This window comes from Cherax quadricarinatus, chromosome 79 (assembly GCF_038502225.1).
Source record: "Cherax quadricarinatus isolate ZL_2023a chromosome 79, ASM3850222v1, whole genome shotgun sequence".
NCBI classification, from domain to species: Eukaryota; Metazoa; Arthropoda; class Malacostraca; order Decapoda; family Parastacidae; genus Cherax; species Cherax quadricarinatus.
Genome location: NC_091370.1, coordinates 5,338,842 through 5,366,529, shown reverse-complemented (window position 1 = coordinate 5,366,529; position 27,688 = coordinate 5,338,842). Strand labels below are relative to the sequence as shown.

General features: G+C 40.6%; 1 protein-coding gene across 1 annotated transcript in view; it reads left to right on the top strand.

Moving 5' to 3' along the window:
* Positions 1–27,688, top strand: part of Sec63 (translocation protein Sec63) — an 87,770-nt gene that overhangs the window by 23,043 nt on the left and 37,039 nt on the right. Inside the window, exons 6-10 of the mRNA XM_070101844.1 lie at positions 1,832–1,960; positions 11,481–11,668; positions 21,508–21,708; positions 24,183–24,349; positions 25,596–25,765. Coding sequence (XP_069957945.1) covers positions 1,832–1,960; positions 11,481–11,668; positions 21,508–21,708; positions 24,183–24,349; positions 25,596–25,765 — 855 coding nt within the window. The remainder of the gene's footprint in view (positions 1–1,831; positions 1,961–11,480; positions 11,669–21,507; positions 21,709–24,182; positions 24,350–25,595; positions 25,766–27,688) is intronic.

Below are 27,688 nucleotides of genomic sequence, written 5' to 3'. Positions count from 1 at the left end.
TTCTCTAATCTAACATAAGAGAAAATGTGTTACTGGGGGTAACTGTAGAAAATTATTCCTTTCGTATGTATGTAAGTAAGTTTATTCAGGTATACACAAATACAGTTACATAGATTATCATACATAACAACATATGTGTAGAGAACCTAGGATAACCCAAAAAAGTCAGAGTGACTTATTTCCATTGCCTTCACCCAGAGCATCATTTCTTCTCAAAATGATGTTATATGAGAATGGGAGTGTTCTTCTTTATTTATTCTACCGTATCAATGTAGAGACAACCTGTACACAATGTAACTTGTACACAAACCAGACGTGTACACTTCGTTTACAAAACTTACCTTCGCCTGGTTTGTTTACATAACTCTGCGCCTGTCCTCTCTCATGCACTCATTCTTTCTCTCTCTCATTTATTCGTTTTATCTCATTTACTTACTCCTGACCCTATATTAAGACTACAAATATTTTAAGGTAAGTAATGAGTGAACTGTATATACATTTTATCGCTCTGGGATGCTTAAATGTAATAGAATATTATGTGTAGGTGGGTTGGCCTGGTATGGTAGCCCGGCTGACTACCATACATACCACACTTGATTTTTTACAATAAATACTACTTATCTCACCCTATATTTTAAGGTAAGTAATGAGTGAACTGTTTATACATTTTATCGCTCTGGGATGCTTAAATATCATAGAATTGTATGTGTGGGTGGGGTGGCCTGGTATGGTAGCCTGGCTGACTACCATACATACCACACTTGATTTCTTACAATAAATACTACTTGTCTCACCCTAGATTAAGACTATAAATATTTTAAGGTAAGTAATGAGTGCACCATGTGTGTATTGTACTTTTTTATTGTTTTTTGATGCCTGGTTCTATTGCTAACTTAATATATGTTAGTGTAAACTTGTTATCTAGTGTTTGTATGCATTTGTAAGTGGAAAAAAAGGGTGTTCCACTTTACGGCGGTAGCCTGGAACCTAACCAGCCGTATAAGTGGGGCCCTACTGTACCAGGTAACAACACCTGCTATACAACGAGGTCCTCGAATTCCTCAGGATATACCCAAGCGTTTGAGGAGGGAAGGTGATCATTTCATAATACAGCTTCTTTCAACTCAGAAGAAATTTGCTGAGAAGAGATGCATCGTCTGTGCACAAACAAAACGATGGCAACAAACACGCAAAGACACTCGGTTTATGTGTGAGGAATGTAAGGTACCTCTGTGCATGGTGCCTTGTTTCAAGGAGTTTCACAAGCTCCAGCAGTTCTAAAACCATGTCCAGTGATTGTAAATATGTAAGTATATGATAGAACATTAGTATTATACAAGACTTGTGCATGTTTATTGTAATAAACAACAGTGGTAAACAATAATATGATAATAACTTTAGTGCGGTTATTGTGTTCAATACAGTGAGATTATATTTATACATTATATACAGTATTGGTCTCTTATGCCCCAAATGTTAGTAGGAAAAGAAAAAAATTGGAAAAGAAAAGAAAAAACTACAAAAACTGCTAAATAAAGTAATGCGCATATGTGGAATTCGTCAATGTTGACGCCACCATGTCAATTTGGACAAACTTCTCGGCACTGTATCTCGGTAAGTACTGATCAGAAATTTTTTTTTGTCTTATTACCTTCACAAAAATATGCTCTTTAATTCTGTAAGAATTTTTTTTTTTTTTTCTCAAAATTTCTTGGACACTGGAGCACCACTTCAGATTTTGGCCTTGGACCCTGAAAGGGTTAACTATTGTCTTCTTATTTAATAGATTTTTTGTCTACAGATTTATTAATATACCAAATTAATTTTGCAGGTTCTTCTAGATACAACTCAGTTGTATTACTATTTCTTCCATAAGACGCCACATATGGTATTCAAGAGGGCACTGATGGTTCTTGCAGCATCGCTGGAATTTGAAAAAGGACATAATCCTGAGATTGTGGTAAGTTATTGATCAACCTCTGTCATTGTGGTAGGTCAGTGATCAAACCCTGTGATTGTGGTAGGCTGATGATCAATCAGTCGAGTCCTTCACTAATGGGACAGCATTCTTGTTAGTGCTTCAGTACAATGGAACCCCAAATATTGGCCACTGCACTTATTGGCCGAATCGTTTTTGGGCCGAAATTTTGTTCAGTTTTTCGGCTGGTGCCTCGCAAATTGGCCGTATTAGACGCGTCAACCCGCCTCCTGCCGGGATGCCATGTGTAGGTGAGTCAGTCTCCCTGTCTCTCGCTGTGAATGAGTATGTACTCCGTGCATTCATCCAAACACTTCCTTAAAATCCATTGGTTTTTGTGCTTGTTTATTAAGTGCGACTGTGAAATAAGCCACCATGGGCCCCAAGAAAGTTCCTAGTAAAGTTCCTTTGGTAAAGAAAATGAGAAACATGATGGAATTTAAGAAAGAAGTTGTTGAAAAATATGAGAGTGGTGTGTGTGCGCTCCAGCTTGTCATGATGTATGGCAAAAACAAATCAACAATCACTTCTATTCTGGGAAAGAAAGAACAAATCGAGGAAGCTGATGTGGCGAAAGGGGTAAACATGTTAAGGAAAAAGAGATTACCAACGATGGAAGATGTGGAGAAGTTGCTGTGGATCAGCGAAAAACAATTAGTGGGAGATAGTGTTTCAGAGATAATCATTTGTGAAAAGGCAAGGTAGTTCCATGCGGATCTCGTAAAGAAAATGCCTGGAACTAGTGATGATGTTAATGAATTTAAGGCCGGCAGAGGCTGGTTTGACAGATTTAAGAAGCGTAGTGGCACACAGTATTGTAAGGCATGTTGAGGCTGCAAGTTCAGACAAACATGCGGCTGAAAAATTTGTGCAGGAATTCAGGGGGTACGTAGAGAGTGAAGAATTCCACCCCAACAAGTGTTCAGTTGTGACGAAACAGGCCTCTTTTGGAAGAAAATGCCAAAGAGGACCTACATCACGCAGGAGGAAAAGGAACCGCCAGGACACAAGCCTATGAAGGATAGGCTAAATCTTTTGTTCTGTGCTAATGCTAGTGGGGATTTCAAAGTTAAGCTTTTACTGGTGTATCACTCTGAAAATCCCAGTGTGTTCAAGAAAAACAATGTCGTCAACAGTAAATTGTGTGATGTGGAAAGCTAGTCATAAGGCATGGGTCATGAGGCAAATTTTCATTGACTGGGTCCATGAAGTGTTTGGCCCAAGTGTGAAAAAATGCCCCCAGGAAAATAAATTGCCTCTTAAGTGCCTCCTGGTAATGGACAATGCTCCTGCTCATCCTCCAAACTTGGTAGACCAATTGTCTAGGGATTTAACAGTGAAGTTCTTGCCTCCTAACACCACTCCTCTTATCCAGCTCATGGACCAGCAGGTCATTTCTAACTTCAAAAAACTCTACACACAAAAGCAGTGTTTCAAAGGTACTTTGAAGTGACCTCGGACACTGAATTGACCCTAAGAGAGTTCTGGAGGAATCACTTCAATCACTACAAGAGTGATGGACTGAGCACATCGATTCCAGGCTGAGGGACTGATTACCTCAATCTCCTCTTTTTACCCGTTTCTCCTTTGTATTGGACTGATGAAGCCATTGTGTGGTGAAACGTTTCTTCAATAAAGATTCCCATATGTTGCATAAGTGTCTCAATTCTTCAGTTAACCACTGAAGAGCTGCAAGACCTTCAACTGAACAGCAACAGACCACATCTAAGGAACTTACTTCAGAGGAGGAGGAAAAGAGAGGGAAGGAGGTGCCTTCTTCAGAGATTAAGGAGAATTGTGGAATGTGGAGTAGGATGCAAGCTTTTGCTGAGAAATATCACCCTAACCAAGCTGAAACAAACCATATCTGCAACATGTTCATTGACAAAACCTTGGCCCACTTCAGGCAAATCATAGAGGCGCCAGAAACAGACCTCTCTGGACAGCTTTTTTGTGTGACAGGGGTCCAGTGACTCACAAGCTGGTCATAGTGCCATTAAAAGACAAAGAAGGGAAGTAACTCCAGAGAGGGACTTGATACATGAAGTCATTATGGTGGGGGAGTCCCCTTCCAAACAGTAACCTCTCCTCCTCCCTCTCCCTTCCTCCCTGTCTTCCATATGCCAACAAGTCTTCAATACAGATATGTAATAATGATTTAAATATTCATTTATATGTAATTGTAATTGTTTTGTGTATGTAAAACTATAGGTAAGGTTTACGAAATGTATTTTCTTTTATTATTTTTGGGTGTCTGGAACGGATTATTTATTTTTTTTTTTTCAACAAGTCGGCCGTCCCCCACCGAGGCAGGGTGACCCAAAAAGAAAGAAAATCCCCAAAAAGAAAATACTTTCATCATCATTCAACACTCTCACCTCACTCACACGTAATCACTTTTTGCAGAGGTGCCCAGAATACAACAGCTTAGAAGTATATACATATAAAAATACACAATATATCCCTCCAAACTTCCAATATCCCAAACCCCTCCTTTAGAGTGCAGGCATTGTACTTCCCATTTCCAGGACTCAAGTCCGGTTATATAAAATAACCGGTTTCCCTGAATCCCTTCACTAAATATTACCCTGCTTCAAATTTAAGCCTTTTTGAATTTAGGCTGACCTGGAACGGATTATGGCTGATATTCAGGGTAGGTGGTAAGTTATTAAATGCTGTAAAGAGTTTTTATGAGGATAGTGAGGCTCAGGTTAGGGTGTGTAGAAGAGAGGGAGACTACTTCCCGGTAAAAGTAGGTCTTAGACAGGGATGTGTAATGTCACCATGGTTGTTTAATATATTTATAGATGGGGTTGTAAAGGAAGTAAATGTTAGGGTGTTCGGGAGAGGGGTGGGATTAAATTTTGGGGAATCAAATTCAAAATGGGAATTGACAGTTACTTTTTGCTGATGATACTGTGCTTATGGGAGATTCTAAAGAAAAATTGCAAAGGTTAGTGGATGAGTTTGGGAATGTGTGTAAAGGTAGAAAGTTGAAAGTGAACATAGAAAAGAGTAAGGTGATGAGGGTGTCAAATGATTCAGATAAAGAAAAATTGGATATCAAATTGGGGAGGAGGAGTATGGAAGAAGTGAATGTTTTCAGATACTTGGGAGTTGACGTGTCGGCGGATGGATTTATGAAGGATGAGGTTAATCATAGAATTGATGAGGGAAAAAGGTGAGTGGTGCGTTGAGGTATATGTGGAGTCAAAAAACGTTATATATGGAGGCAAAGAAGGGAATGTATGAAAGTATAGTAGTACCAACACTCTTACATGGGTGTGAAGCTTGGGTGGTAAATGCAGCAGCGAGGAGACGGTTGGAGGCAGTGGAGATGTCCTGTTTAAGGGCAATGTGTGGTGTAAATATTATGCAGAAAATTCGGAGTGTGGAAATTAGGAAAAGGTGTGGAGTTAATAAAAGTATTAGTCAGAGGGCAGAAGAGGGGTTGTTGAGGTGGTTTGGTCATTTAGAGAGAATGGATCAAAGTAGAATGACATGGAAAGCATATAAATCTATAGGGGAAGGAAGGCGGGGTAGGGGTCGTCCTCGAAAGGGTTGGAGAGAGGGGGTAAAGGAGGTTTTGTGGGCAAGGGGCTTGGACTTCCAGCAAGTGTGCGTGAGCGTGTTAGATAGGAGTGAATGGAGACGAATGGTACTTGGGACCTGACGATCTGTTGGAGTGTGAGCAGGGTAATATTTAGTGAAGGGATTCAGGGAAACCGGTTATTTTCATATAGTCGGACTTGAGTCCTGGAAATGGGAAGTACAATGCCTGCACTTTAAAGGAGGGGTTTGGGATATTGGCAGTTTGGAGGGATATGTTGTGTATCTTTATGTGTATGCTTCTAAACTGTTGTATTCCGAGCACCTCTGCAAAAACAGTGATAATGTGCGAGTGTGGTGAAAGTGTTGAATGATGATGAAAGTATTTTCTTTTTGGGGATTTTCTTTCTTTTTTGGGTCACCCTGCCTTGGTGGGAGATGGCCGACTTGTTTAAAAAAAAAAAAAAAAAAAAAAAATTCAGGGTTCCACTGTATTTTTTTTTTTTGGATTTTTGAATTTGTAAGTTTTAATTATAAAAAAAAATCCTAGTAAAGTATTCATTGATGTGGGTTGTGAAGTGGAATTGTATTAAGGCTCTCATTCACCTCAGTGATTGTTATATGTTCCACAGTATTGAAAATAAGGCTTTAGTATCATTTGTATTCCCTTTGAGGAGGTGTCTTGATGCTAGAAAAGGTTTTCTTGATCCTAGGAATTGGATCTACTCATCTCTTGGATAAAGCCTTGTTATACCAACATTCCTCAAGCACTCTAACTCCTACAGGATTAGTGTTTCCCCATGAATGTGCATAATAATAATAATTTTATTATTATTGTAAAATTACCACAGTGAAAATAGGAAATAAAACCTGAGTGCTTCTCTTGCCTCTTCCTATTCCTTGGAAGATATATGTATAAGAACATTAAAATGCTCAGGTTTTATTTTCTATTTTCACTTTTTTTTTTCTCTCCTCAACAAACCGGCTGTATCCCGCCAAGGCAGGGTGGCCCAAAAAGGGAAACAAAAGTTTCTCCTTTTAAATTTAGTAATTTATACAGGAGAAGAGGTTACTAGCCCCTTGCTCCTGGTATTTTAGTCTCCTCTTATAACACGCATGGCTTACAGAGGAAGAATTCTGTTCCCCTTCCCGTGGAGAGAAGAGGAAATAAACAAGAATAAGAACTAGAAAGAAATTATAAGAAAACCCAGAGGGGTGTGTATGTATATGCTTGTACATGTATGTGTAGTGTGACCTAGGTGTAAGTAGAAGTAGCAAGATGTACCTGAAATCTTGCATGTTTATGAGACAGAAAAAAGGACACCATCAATCCTACCATCATGTAAAACAATTACAGGCTTTCGTTTTACACTCACTTGGCAGGAAGGTAGTACCTCCTTGGGTGGTTGCTGTCTACCAACCTACTACCTTTTTCACTGTGGTCTTTCTTCTTTCAACACATCGGCCGTATCCCACCGAGGCGGGGTGGCCCAAAAGGAAGAACGAAAGCTTCTCCTTTTACATTTAGTAATACAGTGGACCCTCGACCAGCGATATTAATCCGTTCCTGAGAGCTCATCGTTAATCGAAATTATCGTTAGTCGAGTTAGTTTTCCCCATAAGAAATAATGGAAATCACATTAATTCGTGCAAGACACCCAAAAGTATTGAAAAAAAAAAATTTTACCACATGAAATATTAATTTTAATACACACAAACTGAAGAAGACATGCAGTTAGTGTTTAGAAGGGGAATCCCCTTCCATTAGGACTTGAGGTGGCAAGTCCTTTTTTGGGGTTACTTCCCTTCTTCTTTTAATGCCACTAGGACCAGCTTGAGAGTCACTGGACCTCTGTTGCACAACATATCTGTCCATAGAGGCCTGTACCTCCCGTTCCTTTATGACATTCCTAAAGTGTTTCACAACATTGTCAGTGTCACAATTAAACACTTGTTCAGGTTTCAATTCTTCACTGTCTATGTACTCCTTGAATTCCTGCACATATTTTCCAGCTGCTTTTAGGTCCAAACTGGCAGCCTCACCATGCCTTATCACACTATGTATGCCACTACGATTCTTAAATCTCTCAAACCAACCTTTGCTGGCCTTAAATTCACTCACATCACCACTAGTTGCTGGCATTTTTCTAATTAAATCCTCATGCAACTTCCTAGCCTTTTCACATATGATCGCTTGAGAGATGCTATCTCCTGCTATCTGTTTTTTGTTTATCCACACCAATAACAGTCTCTCAACATCTTCTATCACTTGCGATCTCAGTTTCGAAAACATAGTTGCACCTTTGGCAAGAACAGCTTCCTTGATTGCCGTTTTCTTGGCCACAATAGCAGCGATGGTTGATTGGGGTTTTGTGTACAACCTGGCCAGCTCGGAGACATGCACTCCACTTACATACTTAGCAATGATCTCTTTCTTCATATCCATAGTAATTCTCACCCTTTTTGCTGTAGGGTTGGCACTAGAAGCTTTCTTGGGGCCCATGGTGACTTATTTTGCAGGTGCAATCACTAAAAAGGCTGTGATAACATGAAATGTTCCAATTGTATGCTTGGAAGCGACTGCGGTGGCTGGCTGGCTTGTAAACACTGGCCAGAAGTGGATGCTTCTCAGACGGAACGAATAGTGTTGGTCGAGTTTTTTAGCGCTAGTCGAGGCAAAATTTTTGCGTTAAAATGTATCGCTAGTCGGATTTATCGTTAATCAATGCCATCGTTGGTCGAGGGTCCACTGTATATACAGGAGAAGGGGTTACTAGCCCCTTGCCCCCGGCATTTTAGTTGCCTCTTACAACACGCATGGCTTATGGAGGAAGAATTCTGTTCCACTTCCCTATGGAGATGAGGAAGTAAACAAGAACAAGAACTAGAAAGAAAATAGAAGAAAACCCAGAGGGATATGTATGTATATATATTCTTGTACATGTATGTGAATGTTTTCAGATACTTGGGAGTAGGTGAGGCAGTAGGTAAAATGAAAGGGGGTAAGGCAGCCGGGATTGATGGGATAAAGATAGAAATGTTAAAAGCAGGTGGGGATATAGTTTTGGAGTGGTTGGTGCAATTATTTAATAAATGTATGGAAGAGGGTAAGGTACCTAGGGATTGGCAGAGAGCATGCATAGTTCCTTTGTATAAAGGCAAAGGGGATAAAAGAGAGTGCAAAAATTATAGGGGGATAAGTCTGTTGAGTGTACCTGGTAAAGTGTATGGTAGAGTTATAATTGAAAGAATTAAGAGTAAGACGGAGAATAGGATAGCAGATGAACAAGGAGGCTTGAGGAAAGGTAGGGGGTGTGTGGACCAGGTGTTTACAGTGAAACATATAAGTGAACAGTATTTAGATAAGGCTAAAGAGGTCTTTGTGGCATTTATGGATTTGGAAAAGGCGTATGACAGGGTGGATAGGGGGGCAATGTGGCAGATGTTGCAAGTGTATGGTGTAGGAGGTAGGTTACTGAAAGCAGTGAAGAGTTTTTACGAGGATAGTGAGGCTCAAGTTAGAGTATGTAGGAAAGAGGGAAATTTTTTCCCAGTAAAAGTAGGCCTTAGACAAGGATGTGTGATGTCACCGTGGTTGTTTAATATATTTATAGATGGGGTTGTAAGAGAAGTAAATGCGAGGGTCTTGGCAAGAGGCGTGGAGTTAAAAGATAAAGAATCACACACAAAGTGGGAGTTGTCACAGCTGCTCTTTGCTGATGACACTGTGCTCTTGGGAGATTCTGAAGAGAAGCTGCAGAGATTGGTGGATGAATTTGGTAGGGTGTGCAAAAGAAGAAAATTAAAGGTGAGTACAGGAAAGAGTAAGGTTATGAGGATAACAAAAAGATTGGGTGATGAAAGATTGAATATCAGATTGGAGGGAGAGAGTATGGAGGAGGTGAACGTATTCAGATATTTGGGAGTGGACGTGTCAGCAGATGGGTCTATGAAAGATGAGGTGAATCATAGAATTGATGAGGGAAAAAGAGTGAGTGGTGCACTTAGGAGTCTGTGGAGACAAAGAACTTTGTCCCTGGAGGCAAAGAGGGGAATGTATGAGAGTATAGTTTTACCAACGCTCTTATATGGGTGTGAAGCGTGGGTGATGAATGTTGCAGCGAGGAGAAGGCTGGAGGCAGTGGAGATGTCATGTCTGAGGGCAATGTGTGGTGTGAATATAATGCAGAGAATTCGTAGTTTGGAAGTTAGGAGGAGGTGCGGGATTACCAAAACTGTTGTCCAGAGGGCTGAGGAAGGGTTGTTGAGGTGGTTCGGACATGTAGAGAGAATGGAGCGAAACAGAATGACTTCAAGAGTGTATCAGTCTGTAGTGGAAGGAAGGCGGGGTAGGGGTCGGCCTAGGAAGGGTTGGAGGGAGGGGGTAAAGGAGGTTTTGTGTGCGAGGGGCTTGGACTTCCAGCAGGCATGCGTGAGCGTGTTTGATAGGAGTGAATGGAGACAAATGGTTTTTAATACTTGACGTGCTGTTGGAGTGTGAGCAAAGTAACATTTATGAAGGGATTCAGGGAAACCGGCAGGCCGGACTTGAGTCCTGGAGATGGGAAGTACAGTGCCTGCACTCTGAAGGAGGGGTGTTAATGTTGCAGTTTAAAAACTGTAGTGTAAAGCACCCTTCTGGCAAGACAGTGATGGAGTGAATGATGGTGAAAGTTTTTCTTTTTCGGGCCACCCTGCCTTGGTGGGAATCGGCCAGTGTGATAATAAAATAATAAATAACTTGGGAGTTGACGTGTCGGCGGATGGATTTATGAAGGATGAGGTTAATCATAGAATTGATGAGGGAAAAAAGGTGAGTGGTGCGTTGAGGTATATGTGGAGTCAAAAAACGTTATCTATGGAGGCAAAGAAGGGAATGTATGAAAGTATAGTAGTACCAACACTCTTATATGGATGTGAAGCTTGGGTGGTAAATGCAGCAGCGAGGAGACGGTTGGAGGCAGTGGAGATGTCCTGTCTAAGGGCAATGTGTGGTGTAAATATTATGCAGAAAATTCGGAGTGTGGAAATTAGGAGAAGATGTGGAGTTAATAAAAGCATTAGTCAGAGGGCAGAAGAGGGGTTGTTGAGGTGGTTTGGTCATTTAGAGAGAATGGATCAAAGTAGAATGACATGGAAAGCATATAAATCTATAGGGGAAGGAAGGAGGGGTAGGGGCCGTCCTCGAAAGGGTTGGAGAGAGGGGGTAAAGGAGGTTTTGTGGGCGAGGGGCTTGGACTTCCAGCAAGCGTGCGTGAGCGTGTTAGATAGGAGTGAATGGAGATGAATGATACTTGGGACCTGACGATCTGTTGGAGTGTGAGCAGGGTAATATTTAGTGAAGGGATTCAGGGAAACCGGTTATTTTCATATAGTCGGACTTGAGTCCTGGAAATGGGAAGTACAATGCCTGCACTTTAAAGGAGGGGTTTGGGATATTGGCAGTTTGGAGGGATATGTTGTGTATCTTTTTACGTATATGCTTCTAAACTGTTGTATTCTGAGCACCTCTGCAAAAACAGTGATAATGTGTGAGTGTGGTGAAAGTGTTGAATGAGATGAAAGTATTTTCTTTTTGGGGATTTTCTTTCTTTTTTGGGTCACCCTGCCTCGGTGGGAGATGGCCGACTTGTTGAAAAAAAAAAAAATGTGTAATGTGACCTAAGTGTAAGTAGAAGTAGCAGGATGTACCTGAAACCTTGCATGTTCATGAGACAGAAAAATGGACACCAGCAATTCTACCATCATGTAAAACAATTACAGGCTTTCATTTTACACTCACTTGGCAGGACGGTAGTACCTCCCTGGGCGGTTGCTGTCTACCAACCTATTACCTTTTTCACTGTGGTATTTTTACATATTTGCAATCACTCTTTTTATTGTGATTTCTTCCATTATTATTATTTCCTCTTACAGTGGATGGATTTCATTTTAAGGTAATTTTACCCTGCAGGAGCGCCCAACTGACAATATTGAACTACCACAGTTAATCAAACAGCTACCTAATCTTGGAGAGAAGAACAAGGAGCGTCCCCTGTGCTTTGCTTATTCCATGAAGGCTCGCTCATTGTTGCACGCACACCTCTCTCGCATGAAGCTGCCAGATGCCACACTGGATCAAGATCGTCTCTACATTGTAAAGTTGGTGTCATGTATTTGTTACCTCAACTGTGCCTCATAATGCTAGCTAGTCAGGGATGGCTGTAGTAGAAGTTTCATATAGGAGTGACAGCCTGGTTGGAAGATGGGGCTAGGGCCTTTATTATTATTATTTAAATTTTATTATTACTATTATTTTTTATACATCATACTTCCATTCTTTGATAGTCACACAGTGAGAACAAAAGCCAGTTAGGTGTGTGTCATTTTCTATCGTATAGGATGAGGGGTCATACGTGGTATTGAAATCTGTCAGCCAGAGATGGTAGGCTTAAGTTGAGCAGTGAGGATATTGTCAGGTATCCCTTTAAAGGCTTTTAAGTAAATTTGCTGATAAAATTGAGTGGATCAAGGCCTGATCAACCAGGCTGTTACTGCTAGCCATAATCCATCCAATGTACAAGCCACAACCTGGCTGGTCAGGCAAGCCTTGGTGTGGCCTCTGTATTAATTAACATTATTTTAGAATATTAGCTTCAAATTTGCATGGTCGTTCACAAAACGTTGCAAGCTTTCCCATTACTGTCTTTACAAGTGCATGAATTATTTAATTTTTTTTTTGTTTAGTAAATGATTTAGAGGAGGATTATAATAATTCATTTTATTTTATATTGACATGAACGTACTCTACTTGATATTATAAAAGTGCATTATTTGATATTACTGAAAGTTATCATACTGTACCACAGATAATACACATGCGAGTGATAATGTTAATGATAGTGGCAGGAAAAGGTAAACAATGTAGTTTTGTTTAACCCTTAAACTGTCCAAACAGATCTACGTTCACATGTGTAGCGCTCCAAAAGTAGATCTACTTTTTTTTACATATTTTCAAATATAACAAAAAAACGTAGATCAAGTTTTTTACATGTTTTCAAATGTAAAAAAAAAAGTTGTTTTTTTTACATACTTTCAAACGTTGAAAAAACGTAGATCTACGTTTGGACAGTTTTAGGGTTAAAGGTTTTATTATGTATCCAACAAACAATTGTGTGGTTGATAGTCGGTGACTGAGGCCCCAAGTTTTGATAGTTAAGCAAGCTACAGTAGTAACAAACTACAGTGGAACCTTGACTTAAGAGTTTAATCCGTTCCGTGACCTAGCTCATAACTCAATTTACTCGTATATCAAATCGATTTTCCTCATTTAAATTAATTGAAAAGCCATTAATCTGTACCTGCACTCTGGAGACAAGACAAAATACAGTGGACCCCCGCATAACGATCACCTCCGAATGCGACCAATTATGTAAGTGTATTTATGTAAGTGCGTTTGTACGTGTATGTTTGGGGGTCTGAAATGGACTAATCTACTTCACAATATTCCTTATGGGAACAAATTCGGTCAGTACTGGCACCTGAACATACTTCTGGAGTGAAAAAATATCGTTAACCGGGGGTCCACTGTACTTGAATATGATGATAATATCAACTGTACGGCTTATTTATCTATCACAGTTCATCTAATATGATATAATAAACAATATAATTAACGCAGAAACATGATATATACTCTAGAATGAATAAAACAGGCCATAATATGGTGGCAGAGGCAGCGGCAGAAGCGTCCGCCATTTTCTGTCCAAGTTTGACTATACAGTGGACCCCCGGTTTGCGATATTAATCCGTTCCTGAGAGCTCATCGTAAACCAAAATTATCGAAAAGCGAATCAATTTTCCCCATAAGAAATAATGGAAATCAAATTAATCCGTGCAAGACACCCAAAAGTATGAAAAAAATTTTTTACCACATGAAATATTAAGTTTAATGCACACAAACTGAAGAAGACATGCACAGTTTGTAGTACTCTACTAACAATAGAATACATGACACTTACCTTTAATGAAGATCTGGTGATGATTGATGGGATGGGAGGAGGGGAGAGTCAAACTTATTGTTTAGAAGGGGAATCCCCTTCCAATAGGACTTGAGGTAGCAAGTCCTTTTCTGGGGTTACTTCCCTTCTTTTAATGCCACTAGGACCAGCTTGAGTCACTGGCAGCCTCACCATGCCTAATCACACTATGTATGCCACTACGATTCTTAAATCTTTCAAACCAACCTTTGCTGGCCTTAAATTCACTCACATCACCACTAGTTGCAGGCAATTTCTTTACCAAATCATCATGCAACTGCCTAGCCTTTTCACAAATGATCGCTTGAGAGATGCTATCTCCTGCTATCTGTTTTTCATTTATTCACACCAATAACAGTCTCAACATCTTCTAACACTTGCGGTCGCTGTTTTGTAATCACAGTTGCACCTTTTGCAACAACAGCTTCCTTGATTGCCGTTTTCCTGGTCACTATAGTAGAGATGGTTGATTGGGGTTTTGTGTACAACCTGGCCAGCTCCGACATAGTACTTTTCAGTTATCTCTTTCTTCATTTCAATAGTCATTAGCACCCTTTTTCTCGAAGGGTTGGCACTAGAAGCTTTCTTGGGGCCCATGGTGACTTATTTTGCAGAAACAAGCACCAAAAACACTGATAATATGGAATGTACCGAATGTATCCTTAGATGCGAGCACACTGGCTGGCTTGTAAACACTGGCACACACGTGGACACGTCTCGGATGAATCATATACCGGGTTTTTTAATGGGAACCGAGGCAAAAATTTTGCGTTAAAATGTATCGAATACCGGATTTATTGGATACCGATGGCATCGCAAACCGGGGGTCCACTGTAATATCTTCCCATGCTTTTATTGTAAGAGAAAGTGGAGTATTTGTGAGGCTAACTGCAGACATATCGTATATAAAAACATAAAACATAATACAGTGGACCCCCGCATACCGTTGGCCTTGCATAACGTTAAATCCGCATACCGCTACATTTTATCGCCAAGATTTTGCCTCGCATACCGCTAAAAAACCCGCTCAACGCTGTTCGTCCGAGACGCGTCTAATGTGCGCCCTTAGCCAGCCTCACATGTTCCGCCGGTGGCATTGTTTACCAGCCAGCCTCCGCGGTAACATCCAAGCATACAATCGGAACATTTCGTATTACAGTGGACCCCCGCATACCGTTGGCATCACATAACGATTAATCCGCATACCGCTTGCTTTAATCGCAAAAATTTTGCCTCGCATACCGCTTAAAAACCCGCTCACCGCTGTTCATCCGAGACGCATCCAATGTGCGCCTTAGCTAGCCTCACATGTTCCGCCGGTGGCATTGTTTACCAGCCAGCCTCCGCGGTAGCATCCAAGCATACAATCGTAACATTTCGTATTATTACAGTGTTTTTGGTGATTTTATCTGGAAAATAAGTGACCATGGGCCCCAAGAAAGCTTCTAGTGCCAACCCTACAGCAATAAGGGTGAGAATTACTATAGAGATGAAGAAAAAGATCATTGATAAGTATGAAAGTGGAGTGCGTGTCTCCAAGCTGGCCAGGTTGTATAATAAACCCCAATCAACCATCGCTACTATTGGTGGTACAGCTGCTGCTGCTGCTGTAGCATCGTCTGCTGCTGCTGTAGCATCGTCTGCTGCTGCTGTAGCACTGTCAGCTGCTGCTGCTGCTGTAGCATCGTCTGCTGCTGCTGTAGCATCGTCTGCTGCTGCTGTAGCACTGTCAGCTGCTGCTACTGCTGTAGCATCGTCTCCTGCTGCTGTAGCATCGTCTGCTGCTGCTGCTGCTGTAGCATCGTCTGCTGCTGCTGCTGTAGCATCGTCTGCTGCTGCTGTAGCATCGTCTGCTGCTGCTGCTGCTGTAGCATCGTCTGCTGCTGCTGCTGCTGTAGCATTGTCTGCTGCTGCTGCTGCTGTAGCATCGTCTGCTGCTGCTGTAGCATCGTCTGCTGCTGCTGTAGCACTGTCAGCTGCTGCTGCTGCTGTAGCACTGTCAGCTGCTGCTGCTGCTGTAGCATCGTCTGCTGCTGCTGCTGCTGCTGTAGCATCGTCTGCTGCTGCTGCTGCTGTAGCATCGTCTGCTGCTGCTGCTGTAGCATCGTCTGCTGCTGCTGTAGCATCGTCTGCTGCTGCTGTAGCATCGTCTGCTGCTGCTGTAGCATCATCTGCTGCTGCTGTAGCATCATCTGCTGCTGCTGTAGCATCGTCTGCTGCTGCTGTAGCACTGTCAGCTGCTGCTGCTGCTGTAGCATCGTCTGCTGCTGCTGTAGCACCGTCTGCTGCTGCTGTAGCACCGTCTGCTGCTGCTGTAGCACCGTCTGCTGCTGCTGTAGCACTGTCAGCTGCTGCTGCTGCTGCTGTAGCACTGTTGTTGGTGTGGCTTATTGAGAATACCAAGAAACAATTAACCCCAGAGGATTTGCCACCCAGGATAACCCAAAAAAGTCAGTGTCATCGAAGACTGTCTAACTTATTTCCATTGGGGTCCTTAATCTTGTCTCCCAGGATGCAACCCACACCAGTCGACTAACACCCAGGTGAACAGGGAAAAATGCCTGGAACTAGTGCTCATATTGGTGAATTTAAAGCCAGCAAAGGTTGGTTTGAGAGATTTAAGAATCGTAGTGACATACACAGTGTGATAAGGCATGTTCTGGAAGAAAATACCAAACAGGACCTACAGTACTCAGGAGGAAAAGGCACTCCCAGGACACAGTGTCTCATCAGTCATTGCTGCATCTTCAATAAAGGTAAGTGTCATTTATTCTTCATTTAGTAGACTAGTACATGCACAATATATACTGTGCATGTACTACTCTACTATTGTGCATGTATCCTTCTCTTTGTGTGTAGGAAAATGTATATTTCACGTGGTAAAATTTTTTTTTTCATACTTTTGGGTGTCTTGCACGGATTAATTTGATTTCCATTATTTCTTATGGGGAAAATTCATTCGCATTCCGATTATTTCGCATACCAATGAGCCCTCTTGCACGGATTAAAATCGGTATGCGGGGGTCCACTGTATTACAGTGTTTTTGGTGATTTTATCTGCAAAATAAGTGACCATGGGCCCCAAGAAAGCTTCTAGTGCCAACCCTACAGCAATAAGGGTGAGAATTACTATAGAGATGAAGAAAAAGATCATTGATAAGTATGAAAGTGGAGTGCGTGTCTCTGAGCTGGCCAGGTTGTATAATAAACCCCAATCAACCATCGCTACTATTGGTGGTACAGCTGCTGCTGCTGTACTACCGTCAGCTGCTGCTGTAGTACCGTCTGCTGCTGCTGTAGCATCGTCTGCTGCTGTTGTACCACTGTCAGCTGCTGCTGCTGCTGCTGTTGTAGTACCGTCTGCTGCTGCTGTAGTACCGTCTTCTGCTGCTGTAGTACCGTCTGCTGCTGCTGTAGCATCGTCTGCTGCTGCTGTAGCATCGTCTGCTGCTGCTGTAGCATCGTCTGCTGCTGCTGTAGCATCGTCTGCTGCTGCTGTAGCATCGTCTGCTGCTGCTGTAGCACCGTCAGCTGCTGCTGCTGATGCTGTACCACCGTCAGCTGCTGCTGCTGCTGTAGCACCGTCTGCTGCTGCTGTAGCATCGTCTGCTGCTGCTGTAGCATCGTCTGCTGCTGCTGTAGCATCGTCTGCTGCTGCTGTAGCATCGTCTGCTGCTGCTGTAGCACTGTCAGCTGCTGCTGCTGCTGCTGCTGTACCACCGTCAGCTGCTGCTGCTGCTGTAGCATCGTCTGCTGCTGCTGCTGTATCATCGTCTGCTGCTGCTGTAGCATCGTCTGCTGCTGCTGTAGCATCGTCTGCTGCTGCTGTAGCACTGTCAGCTGCTGCTGCTGCTGTACCACCGTCAGCTGCTGCTGCTGCTGTAGCATTGTCTGCTGCTGCTGTAGCACTGTCAGCTGCTGCTGCTGCTGCTGTACCACCGTCAGCTGCTGCTGTAGCATCGTCTGCTGCTGCTGTAGCACTGTCAGCTGCTGCTGCTGCTGCTGTAGCACCATTGTTGGTGTGGCTTATTGAGAATACCAAGAAACAATTAACCCCAGAGGATTTGCCACCCAGGATAACCCAAAAAAGCCAGTGTCATCGAAGACTGTCTAACTTATTTCCATTGGGGTCCTTAATCTTGTCTCCCAGGATGCAACCCACACCAGTCGACTAACACCCAGGTGAACAGGGAAAAATGCCTGGAACTAGTGCTCATATTGGTGAATTTAAAGCCAGCAAAGGTTGGTTTGAGAGATTTAAGAATCGTAATGACATACACAGTGTGATAAGGCCTGTTCTGGAAGAAAATGCCAAACAGGATCTACAGTACTCAGGAGGAAAAGGCACTCCCAGGACACAGTGTCTCATCAGTCATTGCTGCATCTTCAATAAAGGTAAGTGTCATTTATTCTTCATTTAGTAGAGTAGTACATGCACAATATATATTGTGCATGTACTACTCTACTATTGTGCATGTATCCTTCTCTTTGTGTGTAGGAAAATGTATATTTCATGTGGTAAAATTTTTTTTTTCATACTTTCGGGTGTCTTGCCCGGATTAATTTGATTTCCATTATTTCTTATGGGGAAAATTCATTCGCATAACGATAATTTCGCATAACAATGAGCTCTCTTGCATGTTTCATACTTTCGGGTGTCTTGCCCGGATTAATTTGATTTCCATTATTTCTTATGGGGAAAATTCATTCGCATAACGATAATTTCGCATAACAATGAGCTCTCTTGCATGGATTAATATCGCTATGCGGGGGTCCACTGTACACTACAGAATGTAAAGAAATACTAAACTTTATATAAAGTGTGTATGTATTTACACACTTGGAGCAGAGATGGTGGGGGATGTTATGTTGAGGGTGTAGCATATGATGTCAGTGGCCTTGTAAACCAACAACATTGTTTTGTTTGATCGCTGAACTAAACTGATACAACGTTTTGTTTAATCACTGAACATAACTGATACAACTTTAGTATCTATGTATCGTAGATATACTAAGCTGGTATTGCATGGCTAAGTTCATGAAAATCATCCTCATTTTCTTCTCAGCACTGTCCTTTGCACTTATTTTCTTAGGACCCATGGTTAGAAAAAAGAAATTTGGCTAAATGACTGTGAAAAAATGCAAGCAAGTATGAGAGAACTGCTCCCACAGTGATGTAAACATATGTACTGCTTACCAGATGATTTGGCATCAGCTGTGCCAACTAGCAGCAGCATTCTAAATTATTATGTTTTATTATTATTAATTTAGAAAACTGAAGCTATGTCATTATAATAATTATTATTATTATTAATTTAGGAAACTGTAGCTCTTATCATTGTTATTATTATTATAATAATATTATTATCATAAATTTAGTGAACTGGAGCACAGATTCAATTCCCTAGATCAAGAACCCCTAACCAGCGTCACGGAACCTTGATGCTGGTGAGGGGCTCTTGATCTAGGGAATTGGATCTGTGCTCTAGTTACCTAAATTAATAAAAATAATAATACTAATAAAAACAATAAAAATACTAGTAGTAATAATAATTATTAATCTTATTATTATTATAGGTAGTAGGTTGGTAGACAGCAACCGCCCAGGGAGGTACTACCGTCCTGCCAAGTGAGTGTAAAACGAAAACCTGTAATTGTTTTACATGATGGTAGGATTGCTGGTGTCCTTTTTTCTGTTTCATAAACATGCAAGATTTCAGGTACTACTTGCTACTTCTTCTTACACTTAGGTCACACTGCACATACATGTATAAGCATATACGTATATACATACCCCTCTGGGTTTTCTTCTGTTTTCTTTCTAGTTCTTGTTCTTGTCTATTTCCTCTTAACTCCATGGGGAAGTGGAATAGAACTCCTTCCCGTAAGCCATGCGTGTCGTAAGAGGCGTCTAAAATGCTGGGAGCAAGGGGCTAGTAACCCCTTCTCCTGTATGTATTACTAAATTTAAAAGGCGAAACTTTCGTTTTTCCTTTTGGGCCACCCCACCTCAGTGGGATATGGCAGGTGCGTTGAAAGAAAGAAGATTATTATTATTTTAGGTAGTAGGTTGGTAGACAGCAACCACCCAGGAAGGTACTACCGTCCTGCCAAGCGAGTGTAAAACGAAAGCCTGTGATTGTATTACATGATGGTAGGATTGCTGGTGTCTTTTGTCTGTCTCATAAATATGCAAGATTACAGGTACGTCTTGCTACTACATCTTACACTTAGGTCAAACTACACATACATGTACAAGCATATATATACACACCCCTCTGGGTTTTCTTCTATTTTCTTTCTAGTTCTTGTTCTTGTTTATTTCCTCTTATCTCCATGGGGAAGTGGAACAGAATTCTTCCTCCGTAAGCCATGCATGTAGTAAGAGGTGACTAAAATGCTGGGAGCAAGGGGCTAGTAACCCCTTCTCCCGTATAAATTACTAAATTTAAAAGGAGAAACTTTTGTTTTTCTTTTTGGGCCAACCTGCCTTGGTGGGATATGGGCGGTTTGTTGAAAAAAAATATTATTATTATAACGAATGCTACCAACTCAATGCACTGTTTACCTTGCTGTGGGAGCAGTTCTCTCATGCTTTGCTTACATTTTTGACAGCCATTTGGCCAAATTTTGTTTTTCTTAGCATGGGTCCTAAGAAAGTAAGTGTAAAGGACAGTGCTGAGAAAAAAAAAGATGATTTCCATGGAATTAAAGGATGAAATCATAGATAAACAAACGAGGTGTCCAGGTTTTGGGTTGAGAGGGGAAGCAGGGGGAGCTGGCTTGTAACTCAGAGCAAAAAATCGACCCAGGGACGGCTCGTATCTCAAAAAACTCGTATGTTGGGACACTCACAAGTCAAGGTTCCACTGTATATACATTTTTATGATTTGGGATTGAATTCACAGCATAAACAACTCGTTATAATTGTAACCAGATCGTGAACGTGAAAACAATGTACAGGTCCCCCTCAGCATTCGCGTTTTCCACTTTCGTGGGCTTCGAACATTCGTGAATTCCCAGCTGCCCAATCATATTTAAAATATGTCATTACATATGTTAGGAATTGTGGCAGTGGCAGAGTTTGTTTGGAGATAGGACAAGATAGTCCTTCAATATGACACTAATATCAACTCCATGGCTTATTTATCTATCACAATTCATCTCATATGACATAATAAACAATATTAATAACATAGAAACGTGACATATGCTCTAGAATGAATAAAATACATCATTAAGTATGCCACGAGTGTTGCTGTACTGTTGTTGGGTGTATAAGGGCCATTGAGAGCATAAGCCTTCATTATGTGAGGTGGTAGCAGAGGCAGCAGAGATGGCGGTGTTGTCAGTTGCTCTATATGACTCCAACAACATTGGAGGAGTTAGGTCCATGCTGTCCTTTTTCTGTCGATTAATTGCTTAACTTTCTTGCTATAGTGTTAATGCTACACTTTATCGCTGGCTGGCGCTATAGCCTTTATCGACTTGTGCTGCTTTAGCATCGTACATATCGAAGAATCACTGAATCACTGAAGAAGGCACATTCTCCCCTCTCTCTTCCTCCTCCACTTTGGTACTCTGCTATGAGTTCTTTCTTGAATTCTATAGTCTTTCTCACCTTCTTTACTAAAGGGCTGGCACTAATACAATATTTTACAGTGTTTTCATGTGTTTTATGATTGTTCATGGTTCAATAGGTTAAGGAAGCAGTATTGTTAGGCTAAGTAAATGCTAATATTATATTTCCCTACAATATATTTGTGCACCAAGCATTTGCAATTTTTCAACATTCGCAAGGTTCTTGATCCCTTATCCCTTACGAATGTGGAGGGAGACCTGTAAATAAATGTCTTTTCATGTGCACGATCATATCTAATGCATGTATAGTATTTCCTTGGTAAGTGTATTAAAGAAAATATCAGCTATTTCAGTCATATTATGAATGTAAAACTTTTGCAGGTGCTGTCCCATACTGATCCAGGAGATGGTGACCTGTGTTTCTCAGCTGATAATGCTAGCCCATGCTGGTCGCATCTCTCGACTCCCGTCTCTTGACACCATCGAGGCTTGCATGAAACTCTCCCCACATATTGTGCAGGCTCTCTGGGATTCCAAGAACCCTCTTCTCCAGCTGCCTCACATTACTGAAGACTCCTTAAGGTGACTAAAGCATACAGATTTACACTTTTTGTTTGTGTATAACCATGGGGAAGTAGAAAAGAATCCTTTCTCTGTTAGTCACGTTGTCGTAAGAGGCAACTAAAATGTGGGGAGCATGGGGCTAGTAATCCCTTTTGCATAAATTATTAAATGTAAAAAGAAGAAAACTTTTGTTTCTTCTTATTTGGGTCACCCTGCTTTGGTGGGAGATGGCCAGTATGCTGAAAAAAAAAGCAGTGATTGAATGAAATAGAGTAAATGTGCTTTCTTTGGGTCACCCTGCCTGGGTAAAGAAATAGCAATCATTAGGGTGATACAACACTTTACATAATTTAGTTTCCAAATAGCAAAACATGTTTACAAAATATTTTAAGCTGTTTGAAAGACGTTGTGATATGGTCTAGTATTGGGCTGGTGAACCTATGGCATGCTTGCCTAAGGTGGCACATGAAATTAATTTTATTTAGCTTGTGGCATTCACTGCTCTTCCAAGTTGTTTCTGGAGTGTGAGAAAAGGAACATTTATGAAGGTATTCGGGGGAAAACTGGTAAGCTGGACTTGATTCCTGAAGGTCTAAAGTACAGAGCCTTTACTCTGAAGGAGGGGTAGTGATGATGTAGTTCAGAGGGGTCATTTAAACTGTGATGTCTAAGCACTTCAAGGAAGACAGCTATTTTTATTATATTTGTGCACTCGTGTAGGTGGAGTGACAACTGAACTGCATGCAACTGAAGAGACAGTGATATGTGTGAATGATGGTGAAAGTTTTTTTTGCCACCCTATTTCAGTGGGAGATGGCCAGCATGTTAAAAAAACAAAAATATGTAGTTAAGTCCTAGTTACTGGCTGCACCCCTCTAATGTGCATGCATCTTTTTGTGTTTGTAAGCTTTTATGTTTGTTCTTGTTTTGGATAATGAAAGAAAGCCAGTGTGATTATGCATTGGATAGGGAGGCATATCTTTTTGGAGTAAGGATGAGCTAGAGGTGGATGTGGGGGAAGTGCACTAGGCAGATATATTATTACACATAGGCAAAATCTTAGCAGAAAAATACCTCAGGAGGTTCATACACCAATAACAAAAAGAAATGAATGAAATTTTTAACCCTTAAACTGTCCAAACGTAGATCCACATTCACGTACATAGAGCTCCGAACTTTCTATTTTACATGCTTTCTTATTTAAAAAAAACGTAAATCTGCGTTCGGAGTGCTAAGCACGTGAACTTAGATCTATGTTTGGACAGTTTAGGGGTTAAAGAACAGTATTTATCATTATTCTACTAGAAGGAAAGAGGGTTTAGTTTTCAGATGGTTTTTATTACTCATGTTCAATCTATAAATCTATATTAATGTAAGCAACAGTCTGCAGAATTTGAAAAGGAAATAGCAAACCTGCACCCATGTGCAGTACCAGGGCTTCTTTCATGGAACACAAAGAATTCGAAGTACAATTAAGATGATAACTAGGTATTAAATGGTGGATGAGCTTAGATCTAGGTGAGAGCCCAGAGCCTTAGAAAGTGCACACACAGCTCCCCTGCACAAAGGAGGCACCAGATCTGACAAAAAAAAAACATTACAAGCCAGTAGTACTAACATCACACATTATAGTACCAACACTATGTGTGAGGGAGAAGCATGAGTTTAAATATTCCAGCAAGGAAGTGGAGGCTAGAGACAGTGATGAGAGAGCAATGTAATGTATGGATATTATACAGAGAATTCAGAGTGTAGAAATTATAAGAGAGCATGGGGTTATGAAAAATATTATTCATAGGGCAGAGGAGAAAATGTTGAGGTGGTCTGGGCATTTAGAGAGGATGTAGCAGTATATATAAATCCAGAGAGGAAGGAGAGCTAGAGGTCATCCCAGGAAGGGTTGGAGGGAGGGTGTGAAGGAGGTTTAAGGTGTAGGAGCCTGAGCATCCAGCAGGCTTGTGTGTGAGAAAGGTTGGAGTGAGTGGAGACAGGTGGTTTTTAGGGATTTGAATTGGTGCTGGAGTGTGACAGAGGGAACAGTTATGAAGGAATTCAGAAAAAATTGGTAAGGTGGACTTAATCCTGGAGGTAAGAAATACAAGGTTTCTACTCTGAAGGAGAGATAGGGTTGCTAAAGGATCATTTTAGATGTAATGTTTGGCAAGATGGGTATTAAATGAATAGTGGTGAGATGTTTCCTTTTTTTTTTTTTTTTTTTTTTTTTTTTTTATTAAGTCTCCCTACTTTGGTGGGATATGGCTGAAGCTGTAAAATAAATTAAATAAATAATAAGGAAGATTTCTAGCACCATCATTTAAGAGAGGAAAAGAGCTTAAGGGATGCTAGAAAGTTTTTCATAGTGCTAGAACAAAGGAACGATTTAAAGGAGGTAGTAAAGTCAAAATATCGTAAGTCAAATCATTGTAAAGCAAGGAGCACCTGTACATTGTAATATACATTTTAGATCATTAATTTGTTACCTTTCCTGACAGGCATTTTGTAAGTAAACGAAGACCGGTGAAGACAATTGAGCAACTTTTATCTCTCTCTTCTACTGAGAGGCACCATGTTTTACGCTCTCTCTCAGAGGAACAATTCAGCGAAGTCATGATAGCCTGTAGGAAGATGCCAAAGGTGGAAATGAATGTCAACTATGAAGGTGAGACTATATTGTTAATGTATCTTTAGGTGAGAAGGGCAGTGCCTGCACTCTGAAGGAGGGAAAAGGTTTAGTGCTATCTCAGGGCAGTCTTAATTGAGATGTCAGCACATTTCTTGCAGGGCAGTAGTCAAATGAATAATGGTGAATGTGTGTTACTACTCATTCAACAAAGAGGTTAAAGAATCCTATCAGTATTGCAGTTTTTTACAACCTTGTCTCAATTTTTTTTTTTTTTTCTTTCCAACTTTTTATTTCTGCTATTCTTTGTCTTGTCCTTCCTATTTTTGACTGTATTTGAGTAATGGTACATATTAACTTATTACTTAGTGTAATGTATATTGTACACTGATCATATTGCTTGTGTTTGTAGTTGCATTGTGTGTCATTTATTATATACCTTAATATTTTTTCCTTAGCGTGCCAGCGGTCTCCCACCGAGGCAGGGTGGCCCTTAAAAAGAAACACTTTCACCATCATTTACACATAATCACTGTCTTTGTAGAGGCATGCAGATATAGTAGTTCAGATGTCAATCCGAACAGCAAATATCCCAAAATCTTCCTTTGAAGTGCAGGCATTAAGTCTAGCTAACTAATTTCCCTGAATCCCTTCACAAAATACTACCCTGCTCACACTAACAACTCAAGTCTCAAAAACCATTCGTCTCCATTCACTCCTATCTAACACGCTCACACATGCCTGCTGTGTGTCCAAGCCCCTTGCACACAAAACCTATTTCACCCCCTACCTCCATCCTTTTCTAGGACAACCCAACTCCTCCTCCCCTCCACTACAGATTTATACACCCTCAGTCATCCTCTTTTGCTCCGTCCTCTCTAAATGATCAAACCACCTCAACAATCCCTCTTCAGCCCTCTGAATAATACTTTTTGTAACTACACCTCCTAATTTCCATACTATGAATTTTTCATAATACGTATTTACACCACACATTGCCCTTAGACATGCCATCTCCACTGACTCCAGCTCTGTCTTACTGCAGCCTTCACAACCCATGCTTCACACCCACCATCTTGGTACCACATATTCTCATACATTCCCTTCTTTGCCTTCATATTTGCCTTAATATTTGTTTTAAATTTTGTAATATTTTCTAGGAGCACATTATTGCTGTTTTAAATTTTGTAATATTTTCTAGGAGCACATTATTGCTGAATTTAATGAATTGTTGAATTCATTAATTGTATCTCATTAATTAAACGTCCTAGTCTTATTTTGGCAGTTGTTGATGACGACGATAGTGGAGTTTTTACTGCTGGTGCAATTGTTACTGTCACTGTAAATCTACGGCGACGGCCATTGGGAGAAGCATTTGAGCAAAGCCTACAAGATACTGAGCACAAGCCTGAAGGACAAGACAAAGATGAGGAAACTGCTGATGCAGTACCTGCTGTAAGTAGAGCTCTTAAATCTGTTTGGGAGGTCAGTTTCAAAGAGATCCTATCCACCCATGGAAAGTAATAGGGTAAGGAGGATGCAAGTGTTAGATTAGAGCACTGTGTGTTATTAAGAAAAAGTATCCTGCTAGCAGTTGTTCCACAGGAATATTCTCAAGCCTATGATAAACTTTGATACAGGTCCTCCATCACAAATCCGGCATCATTGGGACCTGTAGTGTGCTGGATTACTGAGTTTGCCAGATTACAGAGTGGTTAGGTTAGAATACACTTAATAAAATTAACCAACTTGACTTACATAAAGTTCATTGAACATCGGCAAAAACCGAACATTTCCGCTCCTTTGAGCTCAATTTCAAGGTACTTTTCGTCATGAAAACAATCAGAATCATTTATTTCTGTAATATATCTTCCATTCTATCAAATGAGTCCAAAAAAATGAGAATACAACCATAAAAACCATACGAAAATATACTGCAAAGAGGCGGCTAATGGCTGAGAAGTGAACTCCCTTATTTATCGTCCGTCTTTTTTATTTTTGTTGTACGTTAAGAAGCATCTTTCCATCATACATTGCCCAAGTTTTAATGAGATAGCCCAACAAACAACCGAGAAAAAAAAATATTTACCAAAAATCGTATATGGCAAGCCCAAGCCAGGTACTGGAAATAAGTCACTTTGACTTTTTTGGGTTATCCTAGGTTCTCTATACATACACCGCTATGTATGATAATCTGTGTAACTGTATTTGTGTATACCTGAATAAACTTATTTACTTCTAGTCTGTTAACCGAGTACAAGAAACCACCCATTCACTTATTTCAACTACCCAATAAAGTGGTCAGAAATTGGCAATTTGGCCAATTTCACACAAATTTCAACTGATGCCAATTTCAGTATAGGGTCCAGAATAAACAATGTAGACATTCCTGGCACTAAAATAACATTTTCTCTGTTCATTAGTCACAGCTACAGGCCCCTCTTATATTACTCTTGCTTACCATTTGGAATTTTTATTTGCAAAAAAAATAGAAGATTTACTGTTTTGCAGACTGCTGCATTATTGTAATAATTGTATAAATAATGTCAACCCATTCTTGACTGCGTATTGGAATTTGGACTGGCAGGCGGACAGGTACTGGACGGTGACGTCATTTGTTTACTCTTGAACTTCGCTAAAGAATAGAAGATTTTCGCTACTGTGAGTGCAATTTCATGGTACTTTTTGTCATGAAAGCAATCAAAATCATATCTATTTCTGTAATATAGCTTTCATTCTATCAAATGAGACCGAAAAAATGAGAATGTAACCATAAAAACCATACAAAAATATACCGCTAAGCGGCCGCTAATGGCTGAGAAGTGAACTCTGCTATTTATGGTCTGATTTCTTTCATTTTTGGTGTACATTAAGAAGTGTCTTTCCATCATACATTGCCCAAGTTTCAGTAAGATAACCTAACAAACAACTGAGAAAATAATATAATAATAATATCTTTATTTACTACACGTACATGTACAAGGTGTACAGGCCTAGCTGACATCAGTGACATACTACTATATAGAAAGCTGCTTGTTATGCAGTGTATTTCAAGAAAATTAGGTCAGTGTCCCAGGATAACACCCACACTAGTTGGCTAACACCCAGGTACCCATTTGCTGATGGGTAAACGTAAACAACAGGTGTAAAGAAACACGCCTAATGTTTCTACCCTGGCTAACCCAAGCCAGGTACTAGAAATTACCCACATTGACTTTTTTCGGTTATCCTAGGTTCTCTGCACATATGCTGCTGTGTGTGTGATAATCTATATGGAGAAAATAACTTTTTTGTTTCAGGTTTATGGTGCAGTACAAGTGTATGTCACAGTTAACCCTGTGCTATACTCTGTTTTCCCTAGTATAAGTCCCCAAGACA